A 27,083-nucleotide genomic window follows, 5' to 3' on the forward strand; every position below is an offset into this window, starting at 1 on the left:
TATTTACAGTGTATACGTCATGACCTCATTATATAGCTGTAAGCATGAAACCTACAATGTTTTATTTAAGTTTGCGTAAAAGTTTGGTTGAGAAAATAAAATGCAATTGTATTTATAATGTTTTATTCTTTTAAAATATGAAAAGCGTTAACATTGATCATCACTTTTGTGCTTCTTAAAAAATATTTTATTTCCATTTATTTTATTTTAAAGAGAAAACGGAAGAATCGACTAAATTAACAAAGATAAATATTAGAGAGAGGTACATACGTTGAGGTACATTATAATAATGTTCTAAGAATAGCATAAATTGAATTTTCTTGTATAAGACAATAATTATGTTGTCGTAAATGGCTTAAAAATAGTAAAACCGTGTGGTGTTTTGAAGATTTAGAACGTCGGTGACGCAAAGTGAAAACACGGTGATTTTTAAGTATAAAAAACAGAATAATTATGATATTTTATATAATAAGGAAAGGCGACATTGCAACCTGGTGATGAAATGTACAGTATGGTCAAATAATTTAAATAAATGTTACAAATTCCGTTTACTCTATCTAGCTGTTACATATTTAATATATTTATTTATAAAAAAATCATAAAATGCTTGATTAACACATGTTTTTCTAAGTATATTACATTACCACCACAGATATTATATGCCTAGATTCCGGACTCGAAAACTCATGATTAGGGGAAAGGAAAATGTAGTCGACATTAAATTCCTCTTTTATTCAAATAGTAATTGATGTTATTCATAATATAGTAGACGTTTGTTTATATATATGTAAAGAAAAAGTTAATTTATTTTTATTATCTATGAACTTTTTCTCTATTGTCTATTTATTTGAGACATTAAATTCTATGTCACATATATTTAAATAGACAAATGTTTTAGTGGAATAAAAAACGTTTAATGTCGTTTTTCTATTTTACAGGTTTGTTTATTTATTTAATCATTTATATCATTTTAATTTTTTATTGTACATAGAATATAGATTAATAGAATAAAATTTCTATTTTACAGAACAACAAATTTCGTTTTCTTTTCCACAAGAAAGATCATTATTATAAAACGACATTTTGTTTGACATTTCATTTACGATGGAAAAACTTCGTTTTGAATTTACGTTATTGCCTACAAGCGATGGTAAATCTAATATTTATTCTATTACATCAATAGCAACTATTGATAATAAAATATATACAATACCAGAAGAACTGCAATCTGTGGGACACCACAAGGAAATAGTGAAAAGTACTGTTTATAATAAAGTTAAAAATAGTTTAACAAAAAGATACCAAGTAAGAAGAATTTGGATAACTATGACAGAAGATTTAAGAAAGACATATTTAGATGACGATGGTAATTTACAGTTTAGAGATCAATTTCTAGAAGAAGCGATACATGATGAAAATCAGTTTGCTGTTTCACAAAAAACTAGTCAATTAGAAAGCTTATTTGAAAAAATTATAGAGAGTACACAGACTAATAAACAACAGAGTCTAAAACATATTGCAGAAAAGTTTGTGATTGAAAAGTTTACTAGCAAAAATTATAATGCAAAGCAGTGGATTGAGTTTTTTGAAAAAGAATGTTTGAGGTTTGATATAACAACAGATGAAAGGAAAATTGAAATTCTTAGATTGTTCATGGATAAGTCTTGTGTGGATTGGTATGGCTCAATGATGATAAAACTATCTATGAATTCAGAATGGTCAATATGGAAAGAGAAATTTTGTGATTCATTTGTCAACAAGGGATGGAACCCTGTTACCTATGCATTATTATTCAAATATAAAGATGGGTCCTTGTTGGATTATGCTATACGAAAAGAAAAGCTTCTATTGGACATGCGAAGATCAATTGACACAGGTACTTTATTGGATCTCATTGCAGCCGGTTTACCTGAATTTATCCTTAATAGAATTGATAGAGGAATATTAAAAGAGACAGAGGATTTGTTTAATGAATTAAGCAAATATGAATACATAGTTAATAAAAAAAGGTTCTCATGTAAAAAAAGTAATGTATATGTAAGAGACGAGACAAAATATGATAATAAAAGTCCATGTAAGATTTGTGAAGATCTAAATAAAGGGATTCGTTATCATCCTGAAGCCACATGCTGGTTTAAAAGAAAAGAAGACGCTAATATGAAGAAGAACTTCATCAAACATGTAAACAATTCAGTAATAGAAGCAGAGTTGAATGAAACCGATCAAAAAAACGAATAACCACACCATTAATAAAGGTCAAACTATTAGTAAATAATGATTTAGAAATATATGGAGTCTATGATTCAGGTTCAAATGTTTCTTTGATTAATTCTAAGTTATTAAAAATAAAAGGAAAAAGAAATATTTTGAATGAAGCTAATTTAGTAACTATTAATGGTGTTAAAAAGACAAACGGTTTGACAACTCTAAGAATAAAGATTTTTGACATAGAAAAAAAGGTTGATGTATACATCATGGATAGAGAACATTTTAAATACGACTTTTTGATTGGATTAGATTTAATAATACACTTTAAACTAATCCAAGACGAACATTTAAAAATCACTCAGAAAAGTGGTCTAAATATTGAACAAGAGGTTATAGCCAATATAAAACAAGAGACTGACTTAATAAATAGAGAGAACTGCAGCACTATACAGGAATTCAAAATAAATTTTAATGAACATGTGAAAGAGGACAATTTTGAAATAAAAACTGATCATTTGAATCTTTATCAAAAATCTGAAACAGATATGTTGGTTTCCAAATATAAGTCCGTTTTTGCAAAAAGTAAGTATGACATTGGTACTGTCAATGGATATGAAGCGAGAATAGATTTATTAGTGGATAAATATTGCAGTAAGAGACCGTATAGATGCACGGTAGAGGATAAAAAGGAAATAGAAGAACAAATAGCAAAATTACTAGACAATAAGTTGATAGAAGAATCCTACAGTCCATTTGCTGCACCTGTGACTTTAGCATTCAAGAAAGAAGATAACAGGAAATCTAGGTTGTGTATAGATTTCCGAGACTTGAATAAAATAGTAGTACCCCAAGCTCAACCATTTCCGTTAATTGATGATCTAATGTTAAAGACGAGGAATTGTAAATTTTTTTCCGCTCTCGACATTAATTCTGCCTTTTGGTCGATTCCTCTAAGAATTGAAGATAGGAATAAGACTGCATTCGTAACACAGGAAGGACATTTCCAATGGACATGCCTACCTTTTGGACTTAAGACTTCACCAGCAATTTTTCAGAGGATATTATCAAATATTTTGAGAAAGTATAAACTTACAGATTTTTGTGTTAATTACATAGATGACATTCTTATATTCTCAAAGACTTTTCCCGAACATATTAATCACCTATCGCAGTTGTTAGAAGCTATTAAGGTAGAAGGTTTTAGGTTAAAATTTACAAAATGCACATTTGCCACAGATTCAGTGAAATATTTGGGCCATATAATACAAAATAATTGTATAAGACCAATAAAAGACAATTTAGTTTCGATAAAAAAATTTCCTGTTCCAAAGACGCAAAAAAATATAAGACAATTTCTAGGAAAGATAAATTTTTACCATGAATATATACCAAGGAGTGCAATAGTATTAGACCCATTACATAAATTACTCAGGAAAAATCAAAAGTTTGTTTGGTCTGCTGAATGCCAGAAAGCATTTGAGATGATGAAAAACCTATTATGTTCACAACCAGTCTTAGAAATATTCGATCAAGATTTACCCATAAATATTTATACTGATGCTTCTTTAGAAGGTATTGGTGCTATTTTAAAACAAATACAAACAGACGGAAAAGAAAAACCAGTAGCTTACTTTTCGAAAAAACTCAATGAAGCTCAAAAGAAAAAGAAAGCAATATACTTGGAATGTTTAGCTATCAAAGAAGCTGTGAGATATTGGCAATATTGGTTGATAGGTAAAACATTTACAGTTTATTCAGACCACAAACCGTTGGAAAATATGAACCTAAAATCTAGAACAGATGAAGAGTTAGGAGATTTGACATATTATTTATCTCAATATGATTTTCAAATCAAATATGCTCCAGGTAAAACAAATTTAGAAGCTGACTGTTTAAGCAGGAATCCCGTATTAGAACCCGATGAGAATAAAGATGAACAATTAAAAATTGTCAATTTAATAAAGATGGAAGATATTTTAAAGGATCAGAATAAGAATATGGAAATACAAAATAACATAAACAAGTTAATTGAAAATAAGGGTATATATTTTAAAAATTTTAGGAGGCAGCAAAAGATAATACTATCAGAAGAATTTAGCATTAAACTCGTTAGAAATATACATGAAAACTTATGCCATATTGGAATTCGACAAATGCAAAAGACAATTTGTCCACTCTATACAGCAAAAAATTTGACAAAAAATATAAAAATAATTTGTAAAAGTTGTGAGATTTGTTTAAAAAATAAATCAAGAGGACTTAAGAAATTTGGCTTGATGTCCCATTTAGGGCCAGCAACAAAACCTTTTGAAATTGTCTCAATAGATACAATTGGAGGTTTCGGAGGTTCACGGTCAACAAAAAAATATCTACACCTGTTGGTAGATCATTTCACAAGATATGCGTTTATTTTGACTTCAAAGACCCAGAATGCAAGAGATTTTATAAAATTGGTCAAAGATACATTGGAAACAGGAGATATTGGTATGCTTCTCACTGATCAATACCCGGGTATCAATTCGAAAGAATTTAAGAATTTTCTGAATGAAAAAAGAATACCAGTGGTTTTTACGGCAGTAAATGCACCATTCTCGAATGGTCTAAATGAAAGACTGAATCAAACATTGGTGAATAAAATCAGATGCAAAATAAATGAAAAAGGAAAGAAAATGGCGTGGACAACAATAGCTCGAGAGTGCGTGAATAAATATAATGATACTAATCACACGGTTACTGGCTTTACTCCAAGTTATCTTTTATATGGTACGGATAGTAGAATTCTACCAGAAGAATTGAAGGAAAACAAATCTAATAATGATTGGATCAAAGACAGACAAACAGCACTGGATAACACGATGAAATCACATAACTATAATAAAACTTTATTCGACAAAAATCGAAAACACCATGAATTCCATGTAGGAGATATGGTGTATGTTGAAAATGGAAATAAATTAAACAGGAAGAAATTAGATGAACTAAAGATTGGACCATATAAAATTACTGAAAAGATTTCAAACTCAATATACAAAATTGAAACAGGTCACAATAAATCTGAATCAAATCTATTCCATATTACAAAACTGATTCCAGTTCCTAGAATGAGAATAGAAGATGAAGAAGAAGAGGAAAACGAAGATGAGTAAAATGAAAGATAAGAAGATGAATTAAGTTAACTTTAATTGTAATTATTATTAATATTATTATTATTATTTTCTTTCTCCAGGGGGGGAGATGTAAAGAAAAAGTTAATTTATTTTTATTATCTATGAACTTTTTCTCTATTGTCTATTTATTTGAGACATTAAATTCTATGTCACATATATTTAAATAGACAAATGTTTTAGTGGAATAAAAAACGTTTAATGTCGTTTTTCTATTTTACAGGTTTGTTTATTTATTTAATCATTTATATCATTTTAATTTTTTATTGTACATAGAATATAGATTAATAGAATAAAATTTCTATTTTACAGAACAACAAATTTCGTTTTCTTTTCCACAAGAAAGATCATTATTATATATATTGTAATGCTTTCGACATAGGCGATGGCGTAAATAAATTGGTATTAACGTAATAAAATATGAAATAATTTCTATCTAATGTTTATGAATAACTGAATTTCGGCATATAATACAATATTTTTCGTTTCACTATACAACAGTTTATAATATCACATTTCAAATAAAATTTACTGTAGACATATTTATTATTATATTTTTCAACGTGCAAATGTGCGCAATGTACAGTAGAAAATAGTGCATAAATATAATTGTGCTGTATACAAGTAATCCTATATATTACTCTTATAGAATAAAAACATAATAAGCTGATGACTAGAAATAATAGGTATGTAGTTACATATCATGTTAAATTGAATAGGAATTAGAATTAAATGCACTATGCTTCGCATTCACCAGATGTCACTATTGCGTTACTAAATATAATGATGATTGATGCAAATTATTTGTTAAAACTTAATAATATGGGACGAACATTTTTGGCTACAATTAATGCCTGCTGTAAATATGTGAATACAATCCAACAGGTGAATTTGTGTGATATCAAATATATGTTTATGAGGTTTAGAAAATTTAAATTTTTAAAAGAACGTGAAGTAAGATAGGTTAGAATAACTTTGTAAAAATGCTAATGATTTTTTTACAGAATAAGATTTAATAACTTTTCTACTACAAGTGATTCGTAGTCTTGCTAGTTACTTACATTTAAATATATATTAAGAATACAATTTTTCATTAGTTTAAGTTTAAATGTAACTTTATAGAATGTAGTAGGTGATCTTTATTAATAATACAAAATAAAGTAGCTAAATAACTTCATCGTATATATGAATGTAGCTATTTCATAATATCTTATTACATAAATAAATAGATATTCTTTATTTTTGTAGTATCGCATACCTGACGGCTGGCAACACTATCGCGAGAAATAAATTGAAGCAATCGAATTCATCAGCCCTTAGCTCATTCCAACATAATCCAAAAAACATAAATAACCTTATTTGCAATACAATCAGAATCAAAGCAAAATACCTAGATATTTTAAAGTTGAGTAGATAGCTTATTATAGATTTTCGTTAAGCTTTTTGGCATGGACATGCCATTCTGAATTCTCTTAGAATGTGTTCTTTACAACAATATTTTTCAATTTCTAATAATATAAAATGAAAAAAAAAAAACATTGTATCATCTTAAAAATATATTATGAATATCCTTTCTCCATCATTTAATGAATCATTCACATACTTATACATAATTTGCTTTTATTTCTCGCGACTTTGCTAATAAAAGGCAGGATAGCCAGGTTAAATATTTATATTTTAAAGATGGCAAGGAAATTTCAAAGACAAGACAAGAATATTTCGATTTTATAAATAGAATCTGAGATAAGTATTTTCATTTTCACTATATTTAATGACGCTACTTTAATGAGATTGGTCTCAGTCTTATTCTACTATGTGTGTATATAATTGAATAAATTTTATGAAATGTAAAATAACTCATCCTTCAAAAACTGTCAACGTTAACAAACAAAGAACAAAATGTAACATTTGATACAAAAACGACCATATTAAAAATCCTATCTATCCGTACTTAATTTGATTTTATACAGTATGGGAATAAATGCAACAATTCTATATATTAATATTGGAGCAACTCTTACATTTCGTTACTAATTGACAGCTGAATTTACATTGTTTCATTGGATTTACATTAACACTAATGAAAATAACAAAAAAGATTCAAAACTAAGCTATAGCTATACAAACTGTAAAATAGTCTCGTAAACATGCATCTATGAATTTATTTTTAAAGACCACCTGACGTTACAAACTATCTCAAATTATATGCATTTTATTATAACAATAGTTTACCAACAGTTATAACGTAACGTAACTGTTATATAACGTAAAACGTTTATCGTTATCTACATCCAAATTATTAAAGATATAAAATAACAATGAAATTAATGTAATAATACATGCAAATAATTATGATTCGACAAAATTTTAGCCTTCATTTTATTAAATTAAATGTACTGTTATAATGTAAATATCGTTCCTGTTTCAACAGTGTAAATTCAGCTTTCGTTCAACAATGTAAATACATTATGCCTCTGCAAGCTCCATATTTACATTTACGTTATAAAAATCGGCTCTCGCTAAGATATTTTAACTAGCAAAATCTAGCTAAGGATAAACCTCTAACTATTGAAATAATATTCTTAGAAACAAATGGAAGAAATTTATACATGGCCATTATCTAATTTGGACCATAATAACCTAATTACATACGATTTGGTGTCATGATTTTTTAACTAACATAAGAAAACTGCAGTCAATTTTTGCAACTTTGAATAGAATAATAATATATTATAACGATATAACGATACGGAAAATATTACTGAATATATTATTGCGTTATATTTTCCAGTAATATTATATATATTCTTCTGTAATATTTCTATCTATATAATGTAATTATTATTTTGTAATAAGTATATGTATTCATTGTTACAAAATTTTAAACATATTTTACAGATCTTTTGTCATCACAGATTTTATCTACAAATATAAAAATGCATGAACATATATAACTTAATTGCATGCTTAAACTTAATTAACTAATGTGAAGCTAAGGGACCTTTCACACTTACGACTTTTTTCTATCCTATACGCACTCGCACCGAGCTCATTGCGTTTGACGCGACAACGCTACTTGGCCGTTATTTTCACGTAATTGCAATTAGCGTGCTATATTCAGTTGTTACCATTTTTAGCTCCAAAAACCCGCTTGCAATTCGCAACTGTAGCACCGCCCTAATGCGCTTATAACATAATAATTTGAGACATGTTTTAGAGAATGTTTCTTTGGTTACGTTCGGGGGTCATTGAATTACATTACGAAATACTTTTATAGAAATATTTTTCTATAAAAATATTTCGCCACAGTTTAACTTTTGATGTAATATTATACGAAACGGAAATGCACCTAATGCTAACTAAAATAAGAGTCTTATTTGAAAACGTACACAGTTAATCTTAAATAAAATGTTATGAACTTTATAAAGAAGCACTCGGCTCGAAAGACCATTTCTGCTAAAAAAATAAAGAATGCATACTTGGTTCATTTATATTTCGCATTTGTGGGTATTATATTTATGTTAGTCTATAACATGTAAATTCAATGAAATAGACATATAATTAATTTGATACTGGATAGCTATAGCATCGCATTTTTCATGCTAAGTTCATTTTATACCCTTTTGCTATACTACCGCAATTTTGTAGGATTTTCGAACTATCGTTTACTGTTTAGAGCTGGACACATCAGATCAACAATATCAACAGATCCTCCATATGAGATAATTCTCCTTTACTCTACCCTCCAATTGCTTTTCGACAAATACAATTCAATTGCATTCTCTTCCCTAATAATTAACACAGAATTAACTATAGGGAAGTAAAGTTAAGTTTGGCTAATTAAATGCGAATAGAAAACACACTGAACAAAGTATAAGAGTTATTGTTTTATCTACCGCTTTATAGTCCTTATTCGGCACTTGAATCTTTTCTTTCACTGCGTTTTCTAAATGATAACTTAAGGGGTCTTAAGTTTTCTTCAGCTATGGTTTCGATTCGGTGCCGAATGTCTTGGTAGTGTTACGCTGCTTTGTGCTTCTTTCTTGCGTCCCTTCTGTGCTCGTTTGGTGGGTGTGGCTTCAACTCCCTGATGTCGAGCTGAGGAACAATACTGTCATTAGTAGCTAAATGATGGTAAGTGACTTCTGCTACCCATGAATATCTGTAATTTTACCTGGTAACTGAGATTTTAAGTTAAATCAATACGAATCTAAACATATAATGGAACATTTATATCTAAAGATGTGTGTCAGCCACGGGCCGTGGAAAAACATAATGATATCGTTCTATATAATGTGTTTTATCGTATTTATGTTTTCTGAAACGCAACCGCTCAATGAGGGGCAGTGCTTGTCAAAACTTTATATGGGCTAATATTTTTACGATGAATGTCTGAAGATATAATGGGGTCTAAGATGTAAATAGTTGTCTATACTTACTAATACTTCGTCATCAGGTACCCTGGATAATAAGTCTAGAACTTCATTGTTGGGTATTGTGTGAGGCCTAAGTATTTTTCTTGTAAACTTATTTATACCTGCAAAATAATACCAGTGTTCATCATTTTACTCTAATAATATACACACTAATCAAAATAACACAAAGTATTATTAAATAAAAAATACTAACTAAAATAAATCAATGTCGTTTACTTCTCATATAAACGCAAGGAAAAAATAGGCCTTCAACTTTCTTAAGTAAATAATAAAATTTTCGACAACTTCATTATTACGACTTACCAATCCATTTAACAACATTAATACAATTCTATATAACCTATATTATAAATTATAACAATGGCTTTAACTCACCCCACGCCATTAGTAGATACCTCAGGGGAATTATATACAGCACGAGCATAGCACCAAACAACATGATTATTGCTATATAGCTCAGGTAGGGCACCGTGAAATTCATTAAGCTGAAACCATTAACCATATTGAATGGACAATTTTAATTATTTTATTCAAGAAAATATAGAGTAGTGTCGATTAAGTTTTTAAAACGTGTTAGTTCGATTAAAATTATTCGAACATAACTTATAATTCAAAGGAGTATTTAATATACCAAATAATAATTTAAAATTAGCTACTTAATTATATTTCAGCAAAACTGAATACAACCTGTCCCATGTTAAAAAGTGACAACTAATAACTTAATTGCATAACTTAGAATGCTACTGTTTATTAAGCTTTATAGAAAATATCACGAGAAAATTCGAAACATATATTTTTGTATTAGGTTCAAACTTACTTTTTCACAGCTTCCCCTAAAGAAGCAACGTATCCAATTGCGTTTTGCACAGTCTGCGTTACCTCTTGTATTGCTTGCAATCTTTCTTTGAGTGATTTCTTCTCCTCCTAAAACAATAAAATTAAAAAACATAGTTTGTTACTGAAACACGTATAGTTGATTTTTAGCAAAAAAATATAGAAATTACCTTATCTACCTCTTCTTCATCATCTTCTTCAGCCAATAAGTCGTCATCATCAACTGGTAGCAGCAAAGGATTTCCTCCTAAAAATATTAAATAACGTATTTGTAACCAAAATATAGACCGTTATAATATTTTTAATGTTATAACGTTATATTATGCCGTATAACGCGTTATATCGTTACCGTTCCTGCTGTTTCGCAACTGTTTGCTATTATGCATCATACAATCTTTATAACACTAGCAACAATAAAGTATAAATTATAAATTTTATCCCTAGTAGCACCACCAATGCATGCAACGTACACGTACTACTTTTTTCCAAATTAAATAATTTGATGCCCGGCTACGGAAATACATTTTCAAATTATCGAATGAAGCATTTTGTATTAAAGTCTGTCTCGTGATTCATTTCGGCAATTTCGCTATTTCTTATAGTTTCGGATTTAGCCTTGAAGGCCCATTTGAAAAATTCACCCTATATACTCTACCCTGTATGAGCAGTGGCTTAGTACAGACTCGGATTAGTATGATCAATACGATTAAATTAGTTTCCACAACATTCAATACATGCAAACAGGACACAGAACATACAATTTATAATTATATTGGACTTACTACAGAAACAAGATTTTATATACTCCCATGGACTACTGCGGAAACGTTTTATTGGGTCTAAAATAATAAATAAAAAATAAATAAACAAAATAATAATGTAATATATAATGTATAAACTATAACGTAAACAAATTCTGTAGCAATCGACTTATTTTTAACGAATAATTTATAAGATAATTTATGAATGACATTGATTGAAATAAGAAAATAAAAAACACATCTTTTCTTAGAACAATACGTACATAACATAGATACATATCAAACATATTGAATATTCATAAATATAATTATAATAGTATGTGATTAAGTGAATAGCAAAAACCATAAAATAAATAAAAAAATAACAAAAGGTTAAAATAAGATATACTTAAGTTGAAACGGGTCTAGGGTTAACTGACTCCCTTCACCTTGTTTATTATATCATAAAGATTTATAATGCCTATAGATCCTCCACCAATTAACTTCAGTAGTAGTTTAAGAAAATATTGTAACTGACAATTTGTAAGTAAGTTGCCGCCGTTGGCCGTTGGCCTATACAAAATAAATATAAGTAATTTCATTCCAATGACCTCAATGTAACCAAAGAAATAACCATAATGTCGTCAATTTTTACGTTGCACGTCGTATATTTCCACGACATGACCCTAACGCCTTATTATATGTATCTATTTAAATCCTAAGCCATCAATATCAAGACATCTGTGGCCGAAGACATATAATATCTAATATCAGAAATAAACACATTCAAAAAACTCTACCTGTGAGCCTGTAGATGAGCCAGTTCCGAAAAAAGAAGATTAGCATGAGAAAAGGCAGCATCCACATCTCGTAGTAGTAGCAGAACGCCAGCCACGCCAACAGACCAAGGAAGGATCGAATCCGGGACTCCCATTCGAAACAGTCTCTGAAAATAATCAAAGTTTAGTAAAAACACAAAAATATAAGATAGGCTTAGATTTTGCATGTGGTAACTTTCCACAACTTGTCAACAGATGGCGCCATAAGTATTTATTCTAAAACACGCTATCGAAGTTTTCTAAACTTGTATATACAGGGAGAATTTTTCAAGCGAGTTTTATGGCCAAATTTGAAACTATAAGTAAACTTAAGTGAAAATGCTGAATTAAGTTACGGGACCTATTTTGATAACAATTTAAATGGCATCATTGTTTTTGTAAAAAATATTTTCCTTAACCGGAAATCGAAGGAATTCGTTTTGAAAAACTTAACACCCTGTATTATTTCACCATCGTGCAGTGTGGCTTATAAGGATAAAATGACAAACTATAGGAAATGGCTCATTTTTAAGAAAATGACACTTAAAATCCTCCCTCAAATATTTTTTTAATTCGACTACTATTTACTTATTTAGTCCAATACATTTACATTAAAATATTTTTTACAGCTTTAAAATAATACCCAATGTACCTGTGTACATTGGTATAGTATTGGATAGTATCTATATACTCACTGTAAAATTTTGCCAACTTCTATAAACCACATGATGATTGCTTTTAGCCTCATCACATTGCGTATGAAGAGCTGCCTCTTAAATTTGGCCTCTTGATGCATGTACTTTGGCTCTTTCGGATTCACCACTCGTATTGCCCCTTTTAACTGTAATCAATCAATATTTAGTTATTTTTAAGGAACCAAAATTAAAATTTACGCATAATAAATATGGTACAACCCTTTGTGATTCGATTCCGGAGGCGTTACGGTCACACCTATTTATGCCCAAGATATTCTGCGTGGTTGGGATACGAAGGCTCCATCGTCATATATATTTCTGCCTAATAACAATGTTAAGGGCGGCTGTGTTCTAGTTTGAAGGGTGTGGTAAGAGTAATACTTAAATGAGGCGTTCAAATTTAGTCCTCGGGTGACATTGCTTCTGTGGCTGTTCTTAGACTCCCATCCTATCTGGGGTTGATTATAAATGTTAACGACAGTAACCATTGTCATCAAATGGCCCTACTAGCTTGGGTTGGCAACGATTATACGTTTTCATTCCCAGAAAACCATGGGGATAAGCATCGGCCATATTGGATTTAGAATGACGTCACTAAACTAGTCAATGTTTATTGTCTCTCAACAACCCAATTATCATTGTACGATTTTTAATAAAATTATGTTTGATAATTTTTTCGTATTTAGATTTTCTTTTTTTTTTCTTTTCTTTGTTTACGTTGCAATTATCCGAATACAGATTTTTCTTTATTTTTTTCTTTCTTTAAAATATACTTACCACATTCCATATAACAGTCATTTCCAACAGTATCTGAGGGTAGTTTCCTTTCGCTCGAGCCCTCATCTTCTTGTCCTTTAGGGCAAACCATCTCTTCTCCCCATTCCGTATGTTCAAAAGTGGCACTGCCAATTTACCAAGAAACTCCACCTTGTGGTCATGATCTTCGTCGTACACCGTTAGTTCCAATATTGAGCTTATGTCTTTCACTGTACTGAAAATTAAGACGTTGTATCTAAATATATATAACTCAAAGGTGTCTGACTGACATAGTGATCTATCAACGCACAGCCCAAACCACTGGACGGATCGGGCTGAAATTTGCCATGCAGGTAGATGTTATGACGTAGGCATGCGCTATGAAAGGATTTTGATCAATTCTACCCCCAAGGGGATAAAATAGGGGATGAAAATATTACTTCGTAACGCGAGCGAAGCCGCGGGCAAAAGCTCGTTAGTAATAAATTAGTTTGTGGTTTGTGGTTCTTGTGGCCCTTTGTGGTTCGACTCCAGCGGCACCACCGCCACGCCTATTTCTGCCTAACAACAGCAGTGTTAAACTCTGCTATCTTCTTGTTCAAAGGGTGTCGTAAGGGAGACATACTATTCCGAGACGTTCCAGCTTAGTCCTCAGGGGTAGCGGCGCATCTGTGGCCGTGCTCAGGTAGGAATTTCTAATCCTATCTGGGGTTGATTACAAATGTCTAGGCGGCAGTAGCCACTTACCATAAGGTAGACTGCATGCTGGTGGCTTCAGAAATAAAAGCCCGGTGCTCAGTGAGACAGAAATGAGAATTGATAATATTAGCAAACCTACTCACAAAGTAAAAATCTTCATCCAATTTGGAGCTAGTGTCTTATACTCCGTGTGGGTCTGTAGCCTGGCGTTGCCTAGTTCGAGTACACAGAAGGGGTCAGACTTTCCACCGAGGTCTGCGGCAGCTAGACCCTTAGCACCGTAGACCTTCACGCAAAGCCAGCCAACGCCACTCGAGTTCTCATTTAGTCGGTACCACGTCTGAAAGGGCAAGTACAGTATTAGTACTCCGTGCATATTAGTATGGATATTTTAATATAGTTTCGAATGAAAGTCTGAAGAAGTGATCCGTAAAAGCAACGAAGATTAGACGTCTATTTCTAAAAGTCTTTCTCTAGAAATATATCTCTGGAAGTTCTAGTGACTTCCAGATAAAAAAACACTATAAAAATAATAACAAGCTTGATCTTTCAAATATATTTGAAATGCAACACAAAATATTACAGTTGTCTGAACTCTTCGCATTATTATCGGCGTTTTGGAAACTTTTCCAAGGGTTAATTGTTTGAATTAAATCGTGCTTTATACGTCGTATTATTAGTTTATTAATCGGTTTTATATAGTTTTCCCTTTTTGAGTACAATAAAGACTAAAAGTTCCTTATCAGAGAGATCTTAAAATACAATAACACTCGAATATTATTTTTATTAGATACATTTTTACTTTTATTTTGATAACTTTCTACCTCCATCTCTCTTTTTCTCTATTTTCCTAACTTTCTTACTTTTTTGCAATAGAAACAATAGGAATAGTAATGACTTACGTATCTCCTCTCAATAATTTCGATATCCCGCGGGTTTTCTCTATAGCTGGCCAAATCCGTAATGGTTTCAGATTGCGTGGTCCCACTGATGGTGAGCAGGAGGAATATCTGCCCGTTCCCGTCTTCTAACTCTTGCCATATGCTGTGGGTTTTCTCCCTTTCTAACTGCGATAAATCGATTGTACACCTGGAATTAATTATAATGTTATTATTGAGTAATTTTTAAATTCAATTTATAATCATTAATAATTTAAATTTTGTAACTAATCATTGATAGTAAATAACATTGTAGCAAAGGGATATATCTAGTCAGGTTATTCAATCATGCCTGAGAAGCGCCTGTAACGACAGTATCAGTTCAGAGCTTGTATATATACGAGATATTGAGAAAACTTCGGTAGCGTGATTCAGAAACACATGGTGCCATTTCTTAAAGAATTGTAAGAAGGCGCTACAACACTGTTTGTGCCAAAGGTAAACTATGGTCGATTATATTTTAAATTTAAAAACTTACGTATTTATATCGTAGTATAACCATCACACATAAACGCTTATGAATCTCAAGGTATTATGAAATCCCGCAATACATTACTTACATACATTACTTAAACCACATTCACATACATTGTCATTTGAAATTTCAACACACACTTCTATTTCATTAATTTATACTTCTTTCTCTGTATTTTTTACATCTTTTCAATTGATTAACACTTCTATCTTTTCTGTCCGTAACTACAAAATCCATACAACATACTGTCTGTTTGTCTGTATGAAATAACTCATTAAATAAATCAATTACATATATTGTAATTTGAAATTACAGACCTCACCTCTATTTCAATATTTTATATGTACTTCTTTCTTTATCTTTTTTGCTTCTGGACAATTAATTTACACTTCTATCCTTACTACTTCTGTTGACTACAAAATCCATACAATATACCTGCCTAAAAAGTCGTGTTTAATCTAAATAACGTGCATGAACGTTAATGGCATGGTCTAACCGTCTGATATATAGTAATTCAAAATTTCAACACACACTTCTATTTCATTCATTAACACTTCTTTCTGAATCTTTGCTTCTTATCAATTTATTTACACTTCTATCCTTACTACTTCTGTTGACTACAAAATCCATACAACATACCTGCCTAGAAAGTCGTCTTTGGTCTGTTTGTCCTTATCCCACACCGTGACCTCTAGGACCTGTTCCTGGTCGTCATAGAGATGAAGGTCGAACTGCTCCAGCCAGGATGGGTGTAGCGACTTCCAGACAACCTTGCTTTTGTATTTCTCGTTGCCTAATCTGTAATATTCGGTAAGTATGTAACAAAATGTTTCAGGGTTTTAAAAGTAGTGTTAAACGCTATAACGGTATAACTAACGGGTGTGGTAAGGGAGACATACTTTTCCGAGGCGTTCCAGCTTAGTCCTCAGGGGTAGTGGCGCATCTGTGGCCGACCTCAGACAGGAATATCTAATCCTGTCTGGGATTGATTACAGATGTCCATGGGCGGCCGTAGCCACTTACCATCAGGTGGACTGCATGCTCGTCTGTTACTCCTATGTTATAAAAAAAAAAAAAAAACTAGTGTAGTCTGACTTGGTTAACGCCACTTACCATCAGGTACACTGCATATTGTATTTAAAAAAACAAATTATATTAAATAGGCGTAGTTTGAAAATATGTCTCCAAATATATTAGAATCAGACATAAAACAGTTTGGCCACACGGATTTTCCGTACCATATGTCTTTTCAAAGTCATGTATGCATTGCACACATCAAAACATCTCGTTAGTCGACAACAGTTGTAATTATAAAACAAAATTGAAGGTGAATTTGAAGGTGGTAGAACTCATTATGGTTCAACTCCGGCGGCACCACCGCTACACTTACTTCTGCCTAATAACAGCAGTGTTAAGCATCGCTGTGTTCTGGTTTGAAGGGTATTCTAAGGGAGACATACTTTTCCGTGGCGTCCCAGCTTAATCCTCAGGAATAGCAGCACATATCCTATCTGTGGTTGTTTAAAGATGTCCATGGGCGGCATTAGCCATTTATCAGATGGACTGCATGCTCGTCTACCACTTCTATATTATAAAATATATTCCATATTTAGTTCTTACCTAAACTTGCAGTAAGGGTCGCTAGATCTGGTATCCAGGTCCATCGCCGGCAGGTTCTTGGCTTCGACCAGCACGATGGTGACCACGGAGCTCCAGATCTGTGCTTTTAGGCGCTTGTTCACGTCACTCAGTCTTGTGTTCTTGAGCAGGTACTGGAAATAATGGATTTTGTTTAATATCTTGAAAATATTTTTGGAAATAAGTTGCTGATTGTCGAGACGCTAAATCCATAGTAAATGATAAAGGGAATTTCAATAAGTTTTTTTTATTTAATTTATAATATAGAAGGAGCATGCAGTTCACCTGATGATAAGTACCTACTGCCGCCCAGGGACATCTGTAATCAACCTCAGATAAGACGAATTAATATCTTCAGGGCGGCCACAGACGCGCTACTACCCTTAAGGTCTAAGCTGGCTGGATCGCCTCGGAAACTTATGTCTCTCTTACCACATCCTTCAAACCAGAACACAGCAAGGCCTAACACTGCTGTTATTAGGTAGAAAGAGCTGGGCGGTGGTGCCGCTGACTCGAAACACCGAGGATTCTACCATTTTCAAAAAGGGTACAAAAATAGTTCTTAAAGGCTGTCAATGCATTGGCGAGTCCTTTGGTGTTGTAATTGTTTAGACAGTGGCTAATTTCCCTCAGGTATATAAATAACAAAGTCGGTAGTAAGTTGTTTGTTAATTGTCATATATTTTCCAATGTAACTTATTGATTTGAAATTAGACTATGTTTAAACTGAACAAAGGCTTTCAGAGAAGTTTATGATTTAGAATAAAGATAAATAAATACATGAGTCATACAAACCATGGACGAAAAGGCAGTCGTAAAATAAGTCAACGTATGTAGTTTTATAATTTTATCAAAATATAGAATTCAATAAATTTCTCAATTCGCATTTCTAAGCATCATAAATTCTAAGTCGCTGAAATATATCCCAACCATTGTGGGGACGTTTCGATAGTTTATGATCAATTCGGAAAACAGTAAAAGTAGATTTATCTACGAATTTTACCGCCAATAAAATGTTATAGTTATACGTTGAATTAAATTCGTCATCAACATCAACCCATTAATGTCCCACTGCTGGGCATTCTCCTCTCAGAATGAGAAGGAATAAATTTAATTACGGATATAAAAATATGTTTAATTTCAATATTTTTTGTTTAATACATATGCTTTTATTGTAGTTAAAATCGTATTGTTATTTAACAGTTAAACTTCTATCTCTTTTATATTAGGTATACGTAAAAAATATAAAAGATTAAGGTAACTGACAACTCTACTAAACAGCATCTATGTTATTCATTCTGTCGAAAATTCAGATCTTCAAATTATGACAATAAAAAAATATACCATTATAAAAATATTCATAAGAATTTTATGTAAATGATGTTTAGGTTCATTTCATAGGGATTGTAACGGAGAAATTTATTCCGGAATAAAGAATAACTTTATATATTTTGCGAGTAAATGTTTAATGGAATTATGCTAAAAATGAAAAATTTGCGATATTAAATGTGAAATTGACCTTTGGAAAAAAGAACGGATTTTTAGCTTAAAAAATCAATTACGAAACTGCATCATCTCTAATTCTATTTTTATTATTCTATTTTTGTATTAATTATTTTACAAAAATATTGACTATTTTATAGGGAATGAATGGCAAATATAATCCCCCTGCAGAATCTGTTAGTTAAGAATATTCAGTTAAAAAGTTAAAAAACGGACTTTCGACGAATTACGTTACGAATCTTCCTTGATGAATATGCTGAGTTCGTATGCCCTTTGGGTTAAGTTGTCACTTTTCTAAATTAGTTTCCACAACACCAAAGCAGAAGCAACAAAAAATTAAAGGATACGTGTTAGTAGTTCTTTTTTTATAATACAGAAGTACCAAACGAGCATGCAGTCCATCTGATGGTAAGTGGCTACTGCCGCCCACGGACATCTGTGATCAACCCCAGGTAGGATTAGATATTCCTACCTGAGGTCGGCCACAGATGCGCTGCTACCCCTGAGAACTAAGCTGGAACGCCTTAGAAAGTGTCTCCCTTACCACACCCCTTAAACCAGGACACGGTAGTGCTTAACACTGTTGTTATTAGACAGAAATACGTGTGACGGTGGTGCCGCCTGAGTCGAACCACAAAGGGTTCTACCGCCTTAAAAAGATGTACCACCAAATTAGTTTCTACAACACCCAAAGCAGGAACAACAAACACATATTAATAGGTTATTTACAAGACATTTAATCAAACAATACCACGTGCAATCACCATACTACATTGCATTTTGCGGAATACCCTATGGAATCTGTCGCCTCTGCTCATGAGTCTTGGGAAGTGGTTGCCAATCTTCTCTATGATGTCCGAACACGTGGATTGCAAGTCTGTGGCCGCGCTTGGTGGTAGACTTCCAGATCGTGGTCGCATTTCTTTGTTTCTGTCACCAGAGTTTGTTGGAAATTAGGATGAGATGCTTAAATTCCAGAAAATAAGCGATAAACCAGCAAGGATATGTTACATAGGGTTGGAGTCCTGCCTAAGATTGGTAACAGATATGTGACCTCAACGGACTAATAGAATGCCTTGTGTTAGTGTCCCTTCTTAACTCCATCCAATCAGCATAAAGCAACGCATCATTGATAAGGCAGAAATAAGTGTGAGAATGATACCACCGGAATTAAACTACGAAAGTTTTCTACCTTTAAACATAGATTAGTAAAGATACTTCGCCGCCTTGAAATTGAATGAAGCCACGAACGGCTTATTAGTAAGATCTTTTTTTGAATTTTTGACGAATAAAAACATTTTAAGAGAAAATTTACGAATAAATAACTAATACTGCTTAATTTACATAATAAATAATTAATTATTTCAAATATTTTAGGGACATTTCAGCTCGGAGACGTGGCAAAACTTTTTTACGCAACTATTTCCATTCTCAAAACTGGTTACTTTTTCTTGTTAGGAGTGAGTAATCTTTACTAATCTATGCCTTTAAATTACAATCAGTTTAAGTAAGGAACTTAGAAATAAAGATCACACAGAAAATCTGGAGGTACGGTAGTGCTTCCGCAAGTCGAACAAAAAAATAAAAAAGCGGCACGGCCGTAGCATTCTTTCCTCGAAGCAATTCAGGCCATTTTTGAACACCTTCAACTTCGTTCCAGGTAATTACAATGTTTCGTACAGATAATGTCAATTTCTGTATTTAAACGAAAGCTTCTAAAATTCTTTTCCGTTATATTTACCGTAATGATATGGTAAATATGATACATATGAGTCATTAGTAATATTCATTATTAATAACTTAGCAATGTAATTAATATATGGCTGTTGTCCAATATGTGACATGTAATTAAATTGTCATTATCACGTCAAGTGGTTTGTGGTGTAAGTAATACATTAAATTAATGAGAATATTGACCTCGTTGTTAATCTTAAAATGTCATAATTATCCATAATAAATAAGCGTTCCTTCGATTAAAAAGTCAAATAAACAGTTTGATTAATTTCAGTCTAAAGGTTAATTAAAGTACTTCTACATTATATTAGGCCCTGTTATATAGGATATTAATAGAGGAAGCCTGGAACCTAATGAAAAATATATACATAGTTATATGAAAATAATCCTAGCAGTATTTTTTTATGAGACAGAAAGTATCATAAAAAATCACTTTGCTGCCATGAAAGAAAATATTATCTTTAATTATAATAGTAAAAAAAATCATATTCATAGTTGAATCAGTTCCTACATTATCTTTGTTAACAGACTTCTTAAATTTTCCTTTTATCATAAAATATCACTTTGCTGCTATGAAAGAAAATATTGAATCAGTTCCTACATTGACGGTGACTGTGGCGCCAAAAAGTCATTAAAATAAAAATACAATTCATCTTACCTCTCATCACTGGACGAAACACAGGACAAGCACGAATCGCTCGAGCTGTAATGGTTCGACTCATCTTCTAGCGCCAGATTTGACGTGGACAGGCATCGCCTGTAGAAAACCCCATTCTTCTCAACTTTAATAAACTCCTTACAGAGATCCTTAGGGTCTTTATGTACCTCTGGTTCATCGACCACAACAGACGGGATACTCAGCGATTTAGTAACACCAAGCAAACCTTTGCGCTTTGTTAGCTCTGGTGATTCTGAGGACGTTTTCTCATAATCTGTGGTATCTCTTTCACCAATCGAATCATCTATGGAACTCCTGTCATCAGATATATGTGATACAAAGCGGGATATCCTCGATTTTTCGATCTTAGTTTGGATTTGATCTTGAAAGTCTTCTACGTGGTCTTGTATCTTCTCATGCAGTTTTATAAGACGGTTTTTGAGTTTCCCCATCTTGTTTTCTTTATCAGACATTATTGTTTTATCACTGTTTCGTATATTAACCTAAAGTTTATCGTTTCTCTTCCAACTATCTGTTCACTTAAACATATTACCGCGAATCTAAGCTTTATATTTCATGTTTTTCGTATCCGTGGCGTAAATAATTCAACTTTTGGGAATCGCGGATTAGTTTTGGGTACAAATAACACTAACACTCAATAAATTACATACCAAGAAGTTAGATGAAATCGAAAATAATATTGTACCAAGAACGGTCTGCATTGTATATGTTACGAATGGAAAACAGATGCCGGTTTTTTGTAGCGCGTGTAATAAAAATGTTTTGTATCATATGTGTATGTAGGTTACTGGAAGCGTTGAAAGGTATAATGAATTTGGTATAGTCCGCGTAAAACTGCTAGTCCGCTCTGAATATAGAAATGAATCGCGTCGCCATAGCAAATTGTACTACACCTGCTCGGAACAACTTCAGAGCGGACTAGCAGTTTGGCGCTGACTATAGCATAGTACATAGTAGTTTTGGTTCTAATGTAAATATTATTGTTTTTGAGTATCGCTTTGTAGAAGTGAAGTATTATTTATTCGTTTATTTTGTCTGGCGCTTGTGATTCCAAAGTAACATTAGCTCGGTTATTGATAATCAATCTATCCATTTTTTGCGTATACTCCGCGTAAAACTGCTAGTCCGCTCTGAATATAGAAATGAATCGCGTCGCCATAGCCAATTGTATGGCTCGCAGCAACTTCAGAGCGGACTAGCAGTTTGGCGCGGACTATACCAAACTTCTAAATTGATATTGTCTAGTATTAAACCAATTATAAAATATCGATCATTGGTAGGCAAAACATTGGACAGATTGATTATTAATAATGGATATATGAGTATCACTCAAAGTTATTTCTTTCACAAATAAGTGATATTTGAAGATAAGTTCGAATGAAATCGCTAAATTTGCGGATTAGGTCTAAGTTTCCCCTTATTTGTGTTCTACACCGTTTAGATCAGTAAACTATACATAATAACTCTGTCTAACAACTATAATTATGTTTCCCGTCACACATGACACAAACCACACAATCTTAACCTTTAGAGCATGACGCGAAGATTCATTAGTGTTATACGTTAGTATGCATTTTGTAGTATGTATTTTGTAGTAATTTTATTGTGTACTAGTTTTTGCCCGCGGCTTCGCCCGCGTTTTATTAATATGACATAATAACATACATAAAACTGAAAATTCGTACTTTCATTGGAATGACAATGGCGCCATCTGGCGAAAATTGGTCGTACCAACTCTGAAACCTTCGTGGGCTCATGGACAACAACTTTGCTAAAGATCGTCACTTGATCAAATGCATAGTTTACGATTCAATTCTTACTAATGTCGATTAAAATAATGTTTTTGGTCCGAAAGGTCGATTCTCCGATTAATCGATCTTAGATCACCATCCCTAGTTCCCGTGGGATTTCCGGGATAAAAACTATCCTATGTCCTTTTTCGGGTCTCAGACTATCTTTGTACAAAATTTCATTAAAATCGGTTCAGTGGTTTAAGCGTGAAGAAGAGACAACCAGACAGACAGACAGACAGAGTTACTTTCGGATTTATAATATTAGTAAGGATTAAATTTGTTAGAAATCTATTAAAATATTTTAAAGTTTCTTTTAATAATAATAAGTTCTCATTTATATAGTCACTGGCTGATACGATTGTATGAGTTCGCATAAAAAAGAAAAAGAACGATCCTTTACGTTTGAGTTGTATTTTGACCGGATATAATAAAAATTGTGAATTGGTTGAAGAAGTAGTTGTATTATTTCACATCTTATATCAACAGATTCATTTACCTCAACGTGAAAAAGACGCTTTCTACACTCATAGCACCACACTAGGATTTTTTGTCCACTGTGCCTTGGACACACAGAAACAAACACACAAACATACCCAGAACATATATCTAAATTCATCAGTAAAATACAAGTCTGGCCGGAGATCGAACCCGTTGTCGAAGGGTTCAGCCCTTTGTGCGTCAGACCGGTTTGGTGACCGCTCGGCACGCCGGTCGAACATAACCGCAAACCACATATTTAATTTAATTGAAGTGGCAATCAAGCACGCAGTCCACCTGATATTGTCTAAATGACGTCTATAATCAATTACAAATAAAATAAAAATTGGGGGTCAAATTGTTTACATATACATTGCTATACTCGAGTATAAAGATGAATTGCCTCAAAAAAAGGTAAATGAATTCATTGTGTTAAAAAAGAAATAGTAAAATACATATAAGTACCACTACGACTAGAATAGGGCTACGGTATCCCCTGCCTGTCGTAAGGCGCGACTAAAAGGGGACTTTCGGGGTCGCGGGTGGTAAGAGTGGGACCTCGAAGCACTTTATTATATATATATATATATATATATATATATATATATATATATATTAAAGTGCTATTAGTAAGTATATTTTAAGCAACCTGTACCCCAAAAATATCTATGGTAACTTCGAAAAATGAATCACAAAGGGATGCATACCATAACATAAAAAGTCATAAACATATAAGCTAAACAGCTAGACATAGGAAGTCACATAAATTACAACTATTACTATAGAGTACCATTGAATTACCATGGGTATTCTATTGTACTTGAAAACGCATTATCATTAAAACGACATCCTTATCACCATAGATCTAACTTAGCCAAGGTTAGTATTTGCGAGTAACTAATTTGCATTAGGGTTATCGCAAGCCATCGCTATACGTAATTACTAACTGTTGCTTATGGTAAAGAGATAATTTGCAGGATTTTTTGTTAGAAAAGTTTTCTTTTGATGTGAAACATCTATAGCCGCACGTAAAACCGATTTCTGGCGTGGCGACGCATGCCCACGCTATACGATGGTATATATATACAGTCTATATGCAGTAGTGTGTACGGTGTGGCGACGCGTCGCCATGCGCAAAAATCGTAATATTTTATTTTATCATTATGACATATTTAGTTCCTTTCACAATATGTTCTTTTCTGCATATTACTTTTACAAAATAATGTCGATGTTTCACATCTGCCAGGCGTCTCGTGACGGCTCACATTGATTTTTTTTTTTATAATATAGGAATAGCAGACGAGCATGCAGTCCACGTGATGGAAATGGCTACTGCCGCCCATTACATTATAGTCCGCGCCAAACTGCTACGCTTTGAAGTTGTTGCGAGCAGGTGCATACAATTTGCTGTGGCGACGCGATTAATTTCTATATTCAGAGCGGACTAGCAGTTTTACGCGGACTATACTATTTTGATTCGAAAAACATATATTACTTTTGTTCAATTTTTAGTAACTTTTTCGCTATGGCAGACATTGGCAAAAAATATTCTCGTCTTAATTATTTCAGTTTTCAACATTACAGGACAGAATAGTAACTACATTAACAATTTTATATTTTGGCGCCGTGAAAGTAACCGAACAAACTAAGAAAATCGGAGTAATTTAAAAATTTGCAGCGGAAAATTCGATTTATTTCGTAAAAGATAACTAGATTGCGGGCGGCCTTCAATTTTTCTAGGAACTCTAGCTATTTCCGTGTATAAAGAAGTTATTTATTGCTCATAAAATTGCAAAATCTATATTTGTGATGGAAGCTTCGTCAAAATCCCATGTGCCATTTACAAGATCAGCTAATATGCACGTAATATGCAGTTTCTCAATTTAATATACGGATTTTAAATATGTTTCAAACACACCTATTTTTGCATGATAATAGCAGTGTTAAGAGCTGCTGTGTTCTGGTTTGAAGGGTGTGGTAAGAGAGCCATAATTTTTCTGGGCATTTCAGCTTAGGCCTCCGGGGTAGTAGTGCATCTGAGGCAAATCTCAGGTAGGAATCTAATCTTATCTGGGGTTGATTATAAATGGGTACTGCTACCACTCACCATCAGGTGGATTCCATGCTTATAATATACATGTTAATTATTAAGATTACACTCCAGATTATAATTTGACCGATTGAATTGTGTAATGAAATAATTTCAATTTTATTTATTTATTTCTTTTTTTTTATTTGTTTATGCACACAAAATATAGTACATAATAGAGCTTATATTTAAAATTAAGTGCAAAGGCACTGCTTATTTGTTATGAATATTTCTTATTTAATTAATTTATAGACATAAATGTATAAATCATATTTTTGAATGGAAAAGTTATTCAGAATAGAAATGTATTTCAACTTTTCAAGTAAAGGAAAATAATAAACAAACTACTTGAGAGAACGTTTTAGAACTTTCTTCCCTTGGGAATTCCCGCTCTGACATTTTACGCGAAGCGACAATTTCCTTTTGCTTTAAGGGAATTATTTCCTTCAACTGATGTCAGGAAAATATTTCTTCTTTAATAAAACAGAAAAGACGCATCACAGAATTGGAGCTGCGTTGCTACCTTGAAAACTAAATTGGTACGCCTGCTACAAATTTGTCCCTTACCACCCACTATAAACCAGAAAACAGCAGTTTTTAACACAGGATAATGAGGTAGATTTAGAGATGGTGTCTTCGTGTAGAAAAATGAATTTTACACTATTTATGTCAGTTTTTAACACGCTTTTATTACCTTGGGTTGTATCTATGTATGTATGTACGTAACGGAATCTTTAAACTCGATTTTTACCCACTTTGAACGGTCCGTTTAATTATAATTTTGAACAATTATCAAGAACCGATGACAATACAAGATTTTAATAGTTTTATCCCATTCTCCTCATTAGGATCGTCAGGAATCAGGATTATCGATTTTCCTTGTGCGATTTTAGCGTGGTTTTTAGTTTTTAAACTATATTTATTAATAACATCAATCTATTCTATTTTTAACCGACCTCAAAATAACTTCTGTACTCGATTGTTATGTATGTATGTATGTACTTGTATGTCCGCGATTTCCTCAAAAACTACTGATACTATTTGTATGAGATTGTTTTTTTTAACAATATTGCTTCCTAGATTCAAATTTGTCAATTTTTGCTGCTGCGAACACTACTACCACTACTAATGAAGATGAAGATATGTACTAAATAATATAATAATAATAAAACATAATAAAAATAATGTGAAGGCACTGTATTTATTTATCACTGACCAGTAATGTCGTCTGATGTGACGTACTTATAACGTAATGGTTTAATAGTACGAGATAATCATTGTTTACTAGTGTTTATGACTATCTTGATAATAATGTTTGCTAGGAATGACCGCATCATGAAAGTACTTATAATTTATTAGACCAGCTTAAGCCGTGATTCGTAGGCAATATTTTTTATTATTCTTTTC

The 27,083-nt window shown here is 32.3% G+C and overlaps 2 protein-coding genes across 9 annotated transcripts in view; one reads left to right on the forward strand and one right to left on the reverse strand.

Moving 5' to 3' along the window:
- The first annotated feature begins 783 nt into the window (after positions 1–783).
- On the forward strand, positions 784–2,736 carry LOC140755176 (uncharacterized). The gene has a single exon (XM_073090386.1). It carries the CDS (start codon positions 1,105–1,107, stop codon positions 2,236–2,238), a length of 1,134 nt encoding a protein of 377 aa, XP_072946487.1. The 5' UTR covers positions 784–1,104; the 3' UTR covers positions 2,239–2,736.
- Positions 2,737–6,514: 3,778 nt separating this feature from the next.
- Positions 6,515–27,083, reverse strand: part of Mctp (multiple C2 domain and transmembrane region protein) — a 218,147-nt gene continuing 197,578 nt past the window's right edge. For 3 of the 8 annotated variants that reach the window (XM_073090389.1, XM_073090387.1, XM_073090390.1), the window contains 12 exons: positions 17,384–17,535; positions 16,403–16,561; positions 15,253–15,439; positions 14,494–14,690; positions 13,673–13,886; positions 12,896–13,041; positions 12,183–12,328; positions 10,813–10,889; positions 10,626–10,732; positions 10,184–10,293; positions 9,812–9,909; positions 6,515–9,470 (listed from right to left, as the gene is read on the reverse strand). In XM_073090389.1, coding sequence (XP_072946490.1) covers positions 9,393–9,470; positions 9,812–9,909; positions 10,184–10,293; positions 10,626–10,732; positions 10,813–10,889; positions 12,183–12,328; positions 12,896–13,041; positions 13,673–13,886; positions 14,494–14,690; positions 15,253–15,439; positions 16,403–16,561; positions 17,384–17,535 — 1,671 coding nt within the window. In that variant the 3' untranslated portion in view covers positions 6,515–9,392. Of the gene's footprint in view, positions 9,471–9,811; positions 9,910–10,183; positions 10,294–10,625; positions 10,733–10,812; positions 10,890–12,182; positions 12,329–12,895; positions 13,042–13,672; positions 13,887–14,493; positions 14,691–15,252; positions 15,440–16,402; positions 16,562–17,383; positions 17,536–19,695; positions 19,835–21,296; positions 21,945–27,083 lie in introns of all 8 variants that reach the window. The other 5 variants (XM_073090395.1, XM_073090388.1, XM_073090394.1 and 2 more) reach the window with 4 other exon arrangements.

This window comes from Epargyreus clarus, unplaced genomic scaffold (assembly GCF_041222505.1).
Source record: "Epargyreus clarus isolate Ecla_fem2 unplaced genomic scaffold, WU_Ecla_fem_2.2 ptg000032l, whole genome shotgun sequence".
In the NCBI taxonomy this organism is placed as follows: domain Eukaryota; kingdom Metazoa; phylum Arthropoda; class Insecta; order Lepidoptera; family Hesperiidae; genus Epargyreus; species Epargyreus clarus.